At 41.2% G+C, this 14,306-nt stretch overlaps 2 protein-coding genes across 2 annotated transcripts; both read left to right on the top strand.

The window, feature by feature from the left end:
* The first annotated feature begins 4,858 nt into the window (after positions 1-4,858).
* LOC138211219 (cationic amino acid transporter 2-like) lies at positions 4,859-10,668 on the top strand. Its single transcript, XM_069170955.1, has 11 exons — positions 4,859-5,243; positions 5,842-5,997; positions 6,085-6,250; positions 6,383-6,519; positions 7,716-7,938; positions 8,737-8,873; positions 8,963-9,065; positions 9,162-9,295; positions 9,450-9,616; positions 9,699-9,807; positions 9,895-10,668. Exons 1-11 carry the CDS (start codon positions 4,874-4,876, stop codon positions 10,023-10,025), a joined length of 1,833 nt encoding a protein of 610 aa, XP_069027056.1. The 5' UTR covers positions 4,859-4,873; the 3' UTR covers positions 10,026-10,668.
* Positions 10,669-11,483: 815 nt separating this feature from the next.
* LOC138211212 (platelet-derived growth factor receptor-like protein) lies at positions 11,484-14,263 on the top strand. The gene is made up of 7 exons (XM_069170939.1): positions 11,484-11,689; positions 11,895-12,046; positions 12,136-12,278; positions 12,404-12,555; positions 12,703-12,996; positions 13,431-13,570; positions 13,754-14,263. The coding sequence occupies exons 1-7, from the start codon at positions 11,608-11,610 to the stop codon at positions 13,958-13,960; spliced, it is 1,170 nt and encodes a 389-aa protein (XP_069027040.1). The 5' UTR covers positions 11,484-11,607; the 3' UTR covers positions 13,961-14,263.
* The last annotated feature ends 43 nt before the right edge of the window (positions 14,264-14,306 follow it).

The raw sequence follows: 14,306 nt of genomic DNA, 5'->3' as shown, positions 1-14,306 counted from the left end.
ACTCCAGGGTGTGAAGGAAGACAACCACCACCTCGACCAACCAACAAAGGATACATCAATACACATGACTTTTTGTTTCAGTACTATAAGAAGACTGGGTCAGGGAAAGTCAGGAGGTCAGACTTCATGAACTGACACATACTTTGTTGCGGTCAGGGAAACATAGTATGGACCCAGAGCTCTGTAAACTGATTATTCTGCGGCTGTTAAATAAATATCTTGAAGCCTGACATCTTCTCCTATAGCCTCATTAAAGAACAAGCAGGACTGGGGGCTGACACATATTGGCTTTATACTAGCAGCAGCCCAAGTCCAACAATTTGGTGACCCCGACGTGATGAGGACGGAGAAGTGAAGGCGGTAAAAAGACAGAACCAACAGCGGACATCTGGTCAACGGTGACAACAGTGCCGGCACATCTAAGAAGGTAAGCATACACCTGTTCTGCAATTGGATTATAATCAAATTATATTGTTGTCATGGTGAGGACCTCAATGTCCTAGTAAGCGGCAGAATAATAAGCGTCAGACGGGGGTTAGAGGCCCACCATCGAGAAAAAAAAAAAAAAAAGTGGGGGTTAGAGGCCCATGTTAGGGTTTGGAAACCAGAGAGGTTAGAGTCCTCCAAAAAAGCCAAGGGTTACAGACCTGGATCCGTTAGAGGCGGAACAAAAGATCGTTGTATAAGGCGTAAACTTAAAGAGGCCCGGCGATACAACGTGTGTGAGGTCATTAATTTTTCTTACGGAGAACTGACCACTGCAGTCCAATGTTGAAGTGAAATTGAAGATTGTTGAAAGCATTTAAATACGGGGAAATGTGGGTGGCTTCCAAGAACTAAGCAAGTTTTATAGAGACAGCCAGTCTCGGCAAGTTCTTGTTCTGTGGGGACAAAGGGTGGTGTTGGTGAAGAAGTGAGTGTGAATTAAAAGATTTGTGGTATCTGGGGCGACCCCTAGAGTGAGACCAGACTGAATTTATTCAGCCTAGAAGCTTGTCTCACTAGATCCACAAATTGACCTAAAGGAGTCATTCACACTCAATCTCCACGTGTGTGTTGAATTATCACTGTGTGGTAGTATTGAATAAACAGTAAAAAAAAAAATTTTTAAAAAAAAGAGATGGAAGGTGAATTTGATCGAGAGTGTGCGGAGTATGGGGGCTGTGGCCCAGAAGTGAATGTAGGAGAACAGTGGGGTCTCATTAGGATACAGTTGAGTAGTGGATGTGACAAGGGAGTCAGAAAGAGAGAAATGAGAGAATATGATAAGTTATGGGACGAACTGAAGGAAACAGAAGGATTCCCTATGGACCAGGACACGACGGTACGAAGGCGACTTACAGGAAGCACCTACTATCACAGCACAGGCATGACTCAGTATGTTTTATCATCACTCCAAGCTCTTAAAGGAAACATGTAATCAATACTTGGGCTGATAAGTGTTCAATAAAACATGTTTGGTCACATAAATTACACATCTGATTATATTACTCACAACCGACAAAAGAAGAGAAGATCATCTTGACCTGCAGTCTCTTAAAGGCCCAGAGAAGGAAATGTGTTATCTTCAAAGGTTTGCAAGAGAGAGAGCAGACAGGGAACATATGTATGTATGTATATGTAATATGGTGGTGACATCCTGATATAGGGGAACAGCTCAAATACTTGTTCACATCTATAGTGATGCTTCAGCAATAATTTGCACCAATCAGATAGCTCAGTGTTTTGTTGACCAATCAATCACATCATACCCTCCATGAGGAGCATGAGGAAAGAGGTTGAAAGGAATCTGCAGGGAAAGAGATTTCCTGTTTATGCAGCCTTTTTGCATGTCAGATTTCTACTTTGTCCTTTGTCATTCAAAGAATAAAGTTACATGATTCACTAGTTAAGTTTCTGGCCACTTTTTATTTGGGTCCAACAAACTTAGAGGTGGATGTTTTGATCAAAGTGAAGAAGGCACTCCACAACAAAACCAGCCTCAGAGTCACTGACTTAAATCTTGCTTTATAGTGACCAACAGTGATTCACCTGACTTCCATTCAACGCATTAACACAAATGACACTTCTCATCCAGGTTTCTATTTTAACAGTTCATGTTGTAAACAGTCCATCAAGGACAGAGGGTTGATTTGTTACTTTTCCTTTATCCTTTAATTTAGTTGAAACTAAAGGTACCAGTGATGAAAAGTCATTGGTGTATACTGACCTCTTGTGCTTTGAAAAGTAACTGCACACTGATCGTCAGACTCGACTGCACTACAGGCAGAGCAAGGAAATCTGCAAAACATAACGTCATAAAAAATAAAAAAAAACACAAATGCAAAAAGTTGTTCTCATGTCAAACTGTTGGAATGTAAAACTTATTTTTTTCAAAATTCCAAACTATGATTTTAAAATCTCATGCTGATATATTTTTTTTATTTTAACTGTATATTTTTACCGACACCAACAAGGGACGATTATTTTGACTATACGGGCATCTGGTAACTTTATTTGTTATGAAAGACCAATGTTTTATATTTTCTCAAAATTATTCACAACAGAAAACAAGTTATATTCCCAAAAATTTACGCATATATCCCAAATTAATGAATCTGAAAATATGGAGGAAAAACAGCAAACAAAGTGAACACAAAAGCATTTTTCACATTCTGAATAGGATTTGTTCACAGTTCTCACACTGCGCCTTCCATACAAAAATGAGCACATTATGATCCAAACTGGTCTGGAGTGAGAAAGGCTACTTTGTAAGTAATTCCATTGAGTGGGAGGGTCACACAGGCCAGTCTTGTATATATCGCTGTAAAAATCACGTTTCCTTCGTCCAAGTCGAGCGGCTCGGATATTGTTGTGTCATTGCGCTGTTACAGACCCCAGTTACTCCTCGTGGAACTGAAGACAAGGTAAACAACTTGTGTATCTAAAATTACCATCAGGTCAGATGTAAATCACTGACCTCTGCTTTTTAGTATGTAGTATATGTCATTTATTAAACTCGTGCTGCATAATGTGCTTTTAAACACACAGTTGACAAACAAAACTAACACATTAATGGACATTAACTGAGCTTCACTGTAATCACGATAAGCCCTCTGATCATAAAGCAGCACATCACGTGTGTAGTAACTGCTATTTAGTTAAGCATTACCCCATTGTCCTTCTGGAGATGGTATCTCAGCTCATGAGATGTGCAGATAGGAAGCCTGAGCTCAAGTTTGGTCAAAGGTACTTTGAGCGTCCACACAGGCTGCCTTCCCACTCGCCTCCTGCCTGCTGAAGTAGATGCCAGGAGGGATTAGGTGAGCTGAAAATCCCCTGATGGGAGATGAGAAGGCGAATGCTACCTCTCAACGAGTAAGTGTGCAGCCTGCTGCATGCATAAGCCATGAAAGCTGCTTTGTCCTCCTCTGTTTCATTAACTCACAGGACCATGAGTCTGGCTGGCTCACACCTTTAGGTAGAGATGGAGACGCGGCTCCTAAAAGGCAGGCAGGAAAACTCGGACAGAGCTGCAGTGATAAGGTCACAGGCTTGTTTCTAAGCAATGCTGACATGTAAACACACTGAGATGACAGAGTTTAGTTTAGGAGGGAATGAGCTCTGCATACTTCCCTTTTAAAATGAATAACCAAGTTTTATTCATGAACACTGGAAATTAGGAATTCAAATGTGGTGGAAAAAAAAGTGTAGTTTGTTTTTTCTCAGCTCACACTGTTTGGCCACAATCAGATGTTTATTTTTCAACGGTTCCGTTTCCTGTGCGTTATCTTGAAGGCATTAAGATGATTAGAGCTCTCACTTACTTCAAAGGCATGACCTCCCCTAAAGAAAAGTTAGTCATTGAAAACCCTGTTAAAAATAAAGAAAAAATCTAATGCTGTCTTTGTTTAATTTACTTCATATCTAGTTACATTTCTTCTAAACATGTTCATATCTGTTGTGTCAGACTATCATATTAAAAATAGCATTCATTGACAATAAGTAGATTAGTAATAAATAATTTTTTTTTTAAAAACCCTGCACAGATAAGACTATAAGTTATAAAGTTAGACTATGTTTTTGTTTTTTATAGCAGTGATTGATCAAAGGCAGCCCTGAATCAAGCTGAAGGAGGAATTATCTCTGAGATGATACTGCAGCGGTGCAGTGAGTACACACTTTGCACATTAATAAAAACTTCTTTTTTTTTTTTTTGCATCTGCTGCTCAGAAATATTCAAGGAAGTAATTGTGTAAGAATGTGAAGGCTGAGTAAAGTGCAGTCCTGGAGCAGGGTGTTGTTTTCTGCGCTGTGGGTGGCAATGAAAACTCCCAGCATCAGCAGTATAATATCAGGGGGGGTGATAAGAAGAACAGCTATAAAAGAATATTGTGATTTGGGAGAGTAACATATCTTATCAATTGTTTCTTCTAAGCACACCGGTGAGGCAGGAAATTGCACAGTATTGGTGAGTGAATTGTTTTTCTTCATTTAAACTCTGTGAAATATTAGTGGAGTGTGTCTTTTGTCACGTGAACATTATTGAGCTTTAACAGAACTTATATTTCCAAGTTTTACAGTTGACTGGTGCTCTTTGATGCCTCAATATGAATTACAGCAGTGTTTGTGTGTTTTGTGTTGTTTTTTAAATAAATACTCCTTTTTTCCAAATCAAAAATATATTTTGGTGATAATGTTTCTTTGAAGGGGAAACGTTCCTGAGGGGCTGACCTGACAATTATTCACTGACACATTCGCTGATCTGCCCTTCCTTCCCCTCCTCTCCCCTCACTGTTTCTCCCACTTGCTCCCTCAACATTAATCCGCACTCCCACCTGTCTCTTCCTATATAATTCCTTCATCTTTCCATCCGGATCCAAACCCCAGAAGCATGCCGTGTGGCAGGGTGAAGTCCTTTCTTGTGAGCGTGTCTCGGAGGAAGCCCCTCGATCCAGATGGAGAGGAGTCCACGTTTAATCGATGCCTGACCACTCTGGACCTGGTGGCCCTCGGTGTGGGCAGCACCCTGGGGGCTGGAGTCTACGTCCTCTCTGGAGAGGTGGCCAGAGACACCGCGGGACCCAGCATCATCATTTGTTTCTTCATCGCCGCGGTGGCCTCTATATTTGCCGGGCTGTGCTACGCAGAGTTTGGGTCCCGGGTTCCCAAAACAGGCTCAGCATACCTTTACAGCTATGTGACTATTGGAGAGCTCCTGGCTTTCATCACTGGCTGGAATCTGCTCCTCTCCTATGTCATAGGCAAGTGTGATACACTGGGTTTGTTTATCGATTAGAGTCAAAAGTTTATTATTGAATGCTTTTTAATGATTAGCTTATTAGAAAATTTCTTCTTGGCTTGCATATGACAAAACTGTAAAGGACATTTATCAGTTTAACGAAATCTTTATCTTAATTTGAATCTGTGGCTCTCAAACTTGTGATTTTGATCAACATCATTTTTCTGACATTAAAAACAGATGATTTTCCTTTTATGTAATATGTTTGGCTCACCGAGAGCACTGACATCCATAAATGATCAACCATCAACAAGAGACTATTTAACATTGCTCTCTGACCTGTCACCTGCTTTAGAAGCAGATTCTTAATGGCTCTATTTACAATACAAGTTTAAGTTTGAAAGGTTTGTCTGATTTCAAAACCTCAAATTTTTCTTTTCCTTTCTGCACTGCTTGGTAAATTAATTTTAACGATCCAATAAACCAGGATTTTAAAGTTAGAAAGTGTAAAAGGAACAGGAAAGGAAATGTTCCCATGTGTATTTTATGTTTATGACTGCTGTTAACTGCTAGTGACTGAGTGATGAGTTTATTGCATCTATCTCTCGTTATCTGCTCAGGGACATCCAGTGTTGCACTGGCATGGAGTGGGACCTTTGACGACCTCATTGGGGGCGTCATATCAAAATACTTTGAAGAAAATGCAGCCATGGGCCTTTCTGGCCTGGCACCTTACCCAGATGTCTTTGCAGCTACTCTCATCCTGCTACTGTCAGGTATAATGGTAAAATTGGTGTTATTAACTTGGTGAGTGTAATACAATACAGACAGAAAAATTCATACTCACTATGTTTTCCACGAAGGTGTGCTGGCATTTGGAGTAAAAGAGTCGACAACTATCAACAAGATCTTCACGGCAATCAACATCCTGGTGCTGCTGTTTGTGGCCATCTCTGGCTTCGTCAAGGGAAACATCTCCAACTGGCAAATCAGTGAAGAGGCTCTGATAAACGCCACAGCAGAACTCAAGTAAATTTAAAAAGCAATGTGATCCTGTCTGGGTTCGGGTTTGTGCCAAATCCTTACATGAATACAACAGTATCGCTCTCCTGGTTATCTCACTGTAACTAAACACAAGGTAATGCTCTCTCCCTGCTGCAGAAACTTGAGCTCGACTGCCAACGTGACCAGTGTGTATGGAGTGGGAGGATTTTTCCCATATGGCTTCAGTGGAACTCTGGCAGGAGCTGCAACATGCTTCTACGCTTTTGTTGGATTTGACTGCATCGCTACCACAGGTAAGAGGACCGATTGTGTTGTTTGACAATATAAATTGGAATTTGGGTCTACTTAAAAAAAAAATATAAAAAATCATAATGCAAATTGGAAAATTACAACAGAAGGTTCAAAACTATGTTTGCTGTGCAATTAAGAAGTAAAAATCTAAATGAAGTGAATTCCAGTGCTTGAAGCAGAAAGAAAAAAGTGCCAATACTCCTTTTATTTACATGTATGTGTTCATCAGCTGCTATCAAATCTAATGACGTCAATCTACAAACTCCAACACAGCAGCTGGCGGTCTGCAGCCTTGAAGCAGGTTTATGATCCGCTGATTAACAAAATGATGACGGAAGAGTGACGTTCAGGAAGCAACGTCAGCCGTTTTCTGTCGTGAACCTCGGACAGTTGGCGGTTGACAACTAAGTTGTATTATCCGCTTGGTTATTTCACACTAACATAAATTAGGCAAACACAAAATAAATTGGGAGGACAAACAAACACTGTTACTCATTATGAATGAGATGATCAAATACTTAGATAGGATAGTGTTGATAGGAAGTTTCTGACTGCCGAAGTTCTGCTGTTTAAGCATTTGACTCTGTTCGTGTCCTCTTCATGTCCTCTTTTTAGACAAGCCAACATTACTGTAAGGTTAATACAACGTTATATTAACTAGCCACCAGCACACATGAGAGAACCAGAAGAGGTGGGCGTCACGTGCAATGCCCCCTGGGTAATGTAGTTTATTTGGGGACGTTGCAGAGTAAAATGTAAAAGTACTGCCTAATGGTGCGCCCTGGCCCATTCTTACAGAGGATAATGAGTATTATAATGTTGTATTACTTTAGAAGAGAGTAAAGGATGGTTCTTATCACATTACAAAGTAATACCACCACATATGGTAATGACGCTAGGGTAATAAACTTTGATAATCTAATGATGTAACAATACTGTAATTAATGAAGCATACTGAAATTGTTGATATTAACATAGATTTAAAACAACAGCTGAAACATTTGCTTTCTTAATGTCTGCTAGACATCTATGATCAGTTTTAACTCCAGTCTCTCATTTAGCTTCAATTTTCAGAACTTCTATGCCTGTTGTTTCACGGTTGTGGGATAGTGCTCTTTTTATATCATGTATCCCCAAACACCTGCAGGAAAATCATTGTTCAAAAGTGAGACTAACTTCTTTGCTTCTTTCTTTGTAGGTGAGGAAGTGAAGAACCCCCAGAAATCCATCCCTGTGGGCATTGTGGCCTCACTACTTATCTGTTTCCTGGCCTACTTTGCCGTGTCCGCTGCTCTCACCCTGATGATGCCCTACTACCTGCTCAGTGAAAAGAGCCCCCTGCCAGTGGCCTTTGAATATGTCGGCTGGAGTCCAGCCAAATATGTTGTGGCTGTGGGTTCACTGTGTGCACTGTCCACCAGGTATGAAACTATACCGGGAGTGCAGCTGTAGTCATGTGATGTTGATATTTCAGCTTAAACCCCTGCTTATCCACTGTTTGATTCTTTGAATATTAACAGCTTTTGACAGCAAGTGGCAGGAGGTAAATATTTGATGCTTGGCCATTTATTTCGTGCAAATGCTTTACTGATGCATGAAAGAATTATAAAGACCCACCACCAATTTTGCATTATGAAACAACTTCTTTCATCTCAACTCATACTTTGTCAGAAGAAGAGCCTGGACACATGTGTTTTCAGATAAAGATGGATCTGTAATCAGGCATCTCTGCAGCATCTGGCTCCATTTTGTAATCTCTACTGTTGATCTTGAAACTAACAGAGTATACTCCACAATATTAACTCTTTATCAGCTTCACAAAGAACCTGGAAAGCATTCAAGGTTGCTGCAAGGCCTCCAGGTTAACTGACAGCAATTGTAGCGTAGCCCAACATGATTAAGGTCAGCTGTTTCTTACAGCAATGAAGTGTCTGATAAAAAGATTTTTGTGAATTCAGTGAGAAATATTCATTTTACTCAAGCGGTCGCCCTGCACCTTCCAGACGAAGACCTCTGATGCCAAATGTTTCACTGTCCTCTCAGATTACACTGATACTTAAACTGCTTCTGTTGGGAAGCAGCATTTTTTTTTTGTAACAAATGGAACTTAAACCAGCTGCCAAAAAGATTTGTTTTGTTTTGCAGACAAGATTGAACTCAAAAACCTTCAAGACATTCATTGTTGTGTTGTCCAACCCTCTTTGGTTTTGTCTCTCCAGCCTGCTGGGCTCTATGTTCCCGATGCCTCGGGTGCTGTTTGCCATGGCGAGAGACGGGTTGCTTTTTCAACCTTTAACCAAAGTCACGGCCAAGGGCAGTCCTGCTGTAGCAACCATATCATCTGGAGTAGTGGCAGGTACAGATGTTCCAGCTGTTCAGCTGGTTTTACGTACATGTGGTGAGGTTTATGAACTTGAAGTAACCCTGCGTTTCTTGTATCTTCAGCCATCATGGCTCTTCTGTTTGATCTGGAAGCCTTGGTGGAAATGATGTCCATTGGCACTCTGTTTGCTTACACACTCGTGGCCATATGCATCCTAATACTGAGGTACAATTATCAGTTTATTGTCCTGCAGCTCCATACCTACGGTGTTGTGCTTATCTCAACTTCTTGCATATTTCTTTCCTTCTCTTTGTAATCAAGGTACCAGCCAAGTTCATCTGACGACTCAGGCGTGCCGATCGTAGAAACAAACTCCAAGTTTGGTTTCTTGAAGCCTCCATCATCTCCCAACTCTTCCACCTCAAGAACAGTCACAATCTTGACTATAGTCTCTGGTGAGTAAAGAAAAGATTACTGAGGCACTTGTAACTTTTTGGTTGTTTTTAAAGCACTGTAGTACTTTTCTTGACCAGCAACAGGTTCAGGACTATCTTTGCTTTTCTAGGCCACGGGCTGATCTCTTTTTATTCGTCTTTTCTCCCTCTGCAGTTGCATGTGTGATCGGTCTGTGCATCATCCTGAGTCAGGCCCTAGATGCTTTGTCCCGTGTGGAAGCGTGGAGTGTGGTGCTCGTCTGCATCTTGTCCATCATCATTCTGCTCAACATTTTCTTCATCTGGAGGCATCCACAAAACCCCACCAAGGCATCTTTCATGGTGAGAATATTTTAACCGTTTCTCAATTTCTGGTGTTTGTCAATTAGAAAAGCTTCTCATGTCCTTATTTTTCATTTCATAGGTACCCTTCGTCCCTGTTCTGCCTTTAGTGAGTACACTCATCAATATCTACCTGATGGTGCAGTTAGGCGCAGACACATGGCTACGATACAGCATCTGGATGTTAGTGGGTAAGCCAGTGATTTTGCTTGACAGGTTTCAAAGGCTTTTATCAAGTTGGTTGCCGACCTGTAATGATCCCCCTTTTCTCTCTGCAGGGTTACTCATCTATTTTGGCTATGGAATCCGTAACAGTGTTCAGAGGCATCGTTTCAATGCCAACCAGATGACTGTTGAAACCGTCAGCGGCAAAACAGACACGGACATCATTAAGGAAGAGAAATTCTGAGCTCAGAAGGAGTCAAAGCAGATAAACTGAGATGTTACAGTGAGTAACCACCTGTGATGTGTTACTGCTGTTTTACATGCACCCGGTGCTGATCTGTGTCTTCAAAGCGTCAGTGCCGAGGCGCAGACAAATGGACAAACTTGGTTATATTTTACTCCACACTAATACTTTATTGCATCTTAGTAAAGTTTGTTGTGCATTTAGATCTTCGTGTCCCCAACATTGAAACAATGAAATGCTGCCTGACCTCTCTTTGGACCTCAAAGAAGTTCAGGAACAGGGAATGATGATATTTTCTTCAGCCATTTGTGTAAAAATTATTACAAATGGGGGAGCACACATTTTACAAATATAACCTTCACTCTGTTCTCAAATGTGGAAATTTTATATACTTTTAATAATGGTTATAATGAGCTGTTTTGTACATATCAGTTTATAGTGTTAGACTGAACAAGCTGCACAATGTAGATACAGAAAGCCTTTTGTGGAACGTTATATTTTTTGTTGTTAACCTGTTTAAAGTTCACTGTATTAATGGTTTCTTGTTTCTGTGTGTAAATAAGGAAACTGTACATGTTGGTTGATTATATTCCTGTAGATGTATTCCTTGATTAAAACACAAAATAATCTCGTTTTTCAGACAACTGTGCTCTGGAGTTACTTTGTTGCAGGGCTCATTGGTTTAAAAATAATAATAACTAAATTTATACTGTTGTTCAGCTCCACCTGAAATCTTGGCTGAAGAGCCAGGGATGTCTCACAACCCAGAGTTCACGGAGAACAAAAGGACCTTTCAAGGCAGCTTATCTGTGTCATGTTCAAAATCAGGGCTTAGCTCAGAAGGAAAGGGTTACATTGTTCCCACTAGGTATAGCACACTATGAATTTAAAAGTTTTTCTCAAAAGGGATATAGAACCTAGATTATTATTGTTTTGTTTTTGAAAATATTGGATTAAGTTGGTGGATTTTCACATAAAAATCTTGTTTTTGTAGCGTCGTTTTAATCGAGAATTTTGTGATCATGTCTGTGTTTCAAAGCACAGCTGGATGATTTACATTGAATAACAACAAATTTAAAGGTTGCATGCTGTTCACAGACTAGACATAATTTTAACATATTTTAATGTGTGATTTTGAACTTTTTATAAAAGTTAGTGAACACTGTTTCAATTTACAGTTTAAGTGGGACATAAGGTTTATTAGACACCAAATGCTTTCAATAACGTTGCCACAGCCCTTCTACAGGCCGTGTTTCATGCTGCTAGCACACTTCCAGTCCAGCAGCTAAGCAAACAGGCTGTGCGATTTCAGATGGAGGGGCCTCAATCTCTGGACCCTCATTGGTCCGGACAGGCTTGAAAGCCTCCATTGAGCCACTCAGGAGGAATTTGGGTTACTAATGCCACTCTCAGGAGGAGGAATTTATGTGATTCTGGTAAACAGCTGACCGCTCACTTTGCAAGCTCTGCCCTCCTCCTCTCTTCTCTCCTGTTTTTGCCGTCCCTCCTTTTGGTTTCTGCAGTGCCTTGAACTGCATTAACTAACAATCCACTCACCAATTTGATAATCTGCTGATCAATCATGCCTTTGGTGAGCTTGTTTGGGTGGAAGTGGAGGCTGGTGCTAAGTGCTCTCCTTTTTTGTGCTGTAATCTTCGAGTTAGGTAAGTGACTTTCTTCTCTCGCTGTGCAGTTTTGTGAACGTGTTTTCCTAGAAGGGAACATTTCTCTGGGCCTAATGTGTGACATGCCTTACTCCACAAGTTCTCATTTGATGACATGATACCTTTACCATATGTGGCAGTCTTATTTACATGTGCTACTGATGCATGATGTACTCTGTGAACTGTGTATCTTAATGTCAAAAAGATGCTCAAGAACAGAGGACCACTCCAGGGAGGACAGCCAAACCAAGCAAACCCAAACTTGGGAAATCAACAAACAAAGGGCCCAGAGCTGTGATGGCCAAACCCAAGATGAAAGCAACACCTGCAGCCCAGGCACAGACCTTCCTCACACAGGTACTACATCATTGTAGGTATGGGAATGTCCATGACTGCATCTGTTAGTGTTTTTGTATGACTATGATTTTTGTATCCAACACATAAAGGTGTTAAACAGAGGTAAGTTTAAGAAGGTGGGAGAGACCATAAGTGTGCAGTCAGGAGACACTCTGGAGCTGAGATGCAGAGGCAAACCTGTGCAGTGGAGCGTCCCGCCATACCTGGAGGAGGATGATGATGGGAGGCTCAGGTAAACTTTACAGTCTGTAAATCTTTCCTGTGAATCATGTCAAGTTTATTGTTCAAAAGACAGAATGATAAAACATTGGAGAGTCTTGTGTGTTTTTTTGACTTTTTTCTGTTTTGGCTGTGCAGTATGGTCCAACACAAGCGATACGGCTCTCTGACATTAGTCAACACTACCGGTGCAGATACAGGGGAGTACACCTGTTATCCAATGTACTGTGAAGACACAGACTGCAGAAAGGAGTACAACAAAGCAGTCAAAGTCTTTGTCTTCTTTCCTGGTATGATAAATAAACTTTTATTGATGCTTACACATGCACTTCCCCCACGTGCAGGTTTTATTTTTACCACTGGCTTGATAGGAATCCTTTTTTACTTCCACATAATCTTATCGTCAATATTCCATATCTTCTCGCTGTACCAACCAGACCCGCAAGAACTATTTGTTCCATCATCTGATTACTACGAGGTGATTCAGCTGAGAACCAACTGGCCGACCATCCTCCCCTGCCAGGTGACATCGCCTGAGGCTAAAGTGTCTCTGCACCGTGAGTTCCCACCGGTGGAGGTGGCGGTGGACGGGACGGAGATCTCCTTCAATGTGAAGAAGGGCTTCACCATCCACAGACCTCGGCCTTATCACGCTGGAGCCTTGTACTGTGTAGCCAGTCTCGGCAACCTGAGGCAGAGCTCCACCAAGTACATGCTCATCTATGTTAACTGTGAGTGTTGCCAAAAAGTTGTCCTTTCCCTTATGAGGGTGTGTAGATGATCCCAGATGCATTAGACACAAGGCAGGGAGAAACAATGGACAGGTAGACAAACCAACACAGAGCTGAAGAATGCAGACAATCAGTTAATCAGTAATGACTCGCATAACCACTCACAAAGTTATTCACCAAGCTTGTTCCAGCTTCTCTGATGGGAGGTTTTGCTTTTTTTCTTACATGATAAATACTTCCATTTTGGCTTTTTGACTCTTAAAACAAAACAATCAACTGGCAGTGATAACACTTTAACTGACATTTTACACCATATCAGATCTCAAGTTGGTGAGCAACTTACCAACAACTTCTCTAACCCACAGCTTCACACTTCAACTGACATTTTCTTCCTTTATATTCACTTGGCAGTAATACTCCTCATTTGCCCTCAGATCCCATGGCTCCTCCTGCTCCAGTGATCCAGGCGTCGTCGAGCTCAGTGGTTGTGGGGGAGAACTTGCATGTGAGCTGCACTGTGATGGGAGAACAAGACACGTTCATAGAGTTCAACTGGGAATACCCTGGACAGCAGGTCAGCTGGCAGATATCTTCATATTTATCTTTTTAGCTACTTCGTGATAAGTTAACATTTAACCAACAGTATGATAATGCGTTGCTCGCCTGTAAGCTTCAAACTTGAGGGCTTACTGTAAACGGGGAGCTGTTTCTCCCATGCTCTATATATGTGCTTATTTCTCGCCTGTGCCGGTTGCAGATCGGGAGGCCTCTGTACACACATGAGACCATCAGTGCAGTCAGCGCAGGAGCAGCTCGACAGCAGTCCCAGTCTGTTCTCCTAGTGGACGAGGTGAGAGACGTGGACCAGGGAATGTACACCTGCACTGCTCACAACCTGCAGGGAGCCAAATCTGTGTCCACCACCATTAAAGTGGTCCCCAAAGGCAAACCTAAGAAACCATGAGTGAGACGCACAGCTGGATGACATGACTCAGAGAGAGAGAGAGTGTGGAGATCAGGTATCGCACTTTGCTTTAATAGGATCTTATCAGTGAAACATGAATCACAACAATTATCACCTACGAGTGATCAGAGTCTACTGAAGCATTAAAATGATAACAGAAGTTTGGTTGTGTAGTTGAATTTATGTAAATTGTTTAAGCTTGGATATTAAAAGTTTTACATACACACACCGTTGCATGTCTGTCTCTTCATATTTATGATCACCCTGTCAAAGATGAACATGAAAAAAAACACGTACAAATAAACTGTAGGTGATGATTATAAGTCGTGTGTTTATCATTATAATT

Source organism: Embiotoca jacksoni, unplaced genomic scaffold, assembly GCF_022577435.1.
Source record: "Embiotoca jacksoni isolate LCO1_2020_lvr unplaced genomic scaffold, fEmbJac1.0.p SCAF_5, whole genome shotgun sequence".
In the NCBI taxonomy this organism is placed as follows: domain Eukaryota; kingdom Metazoa; phylum Chordata; class Actinopteri; family Embiotocidae; genus Embiotoca; species Embiotoca jacksoni.
Note: the sequence above shows the minus strand (reverse complement) of the source record. Positions and strands in the feature narration are given on the sequence as shown.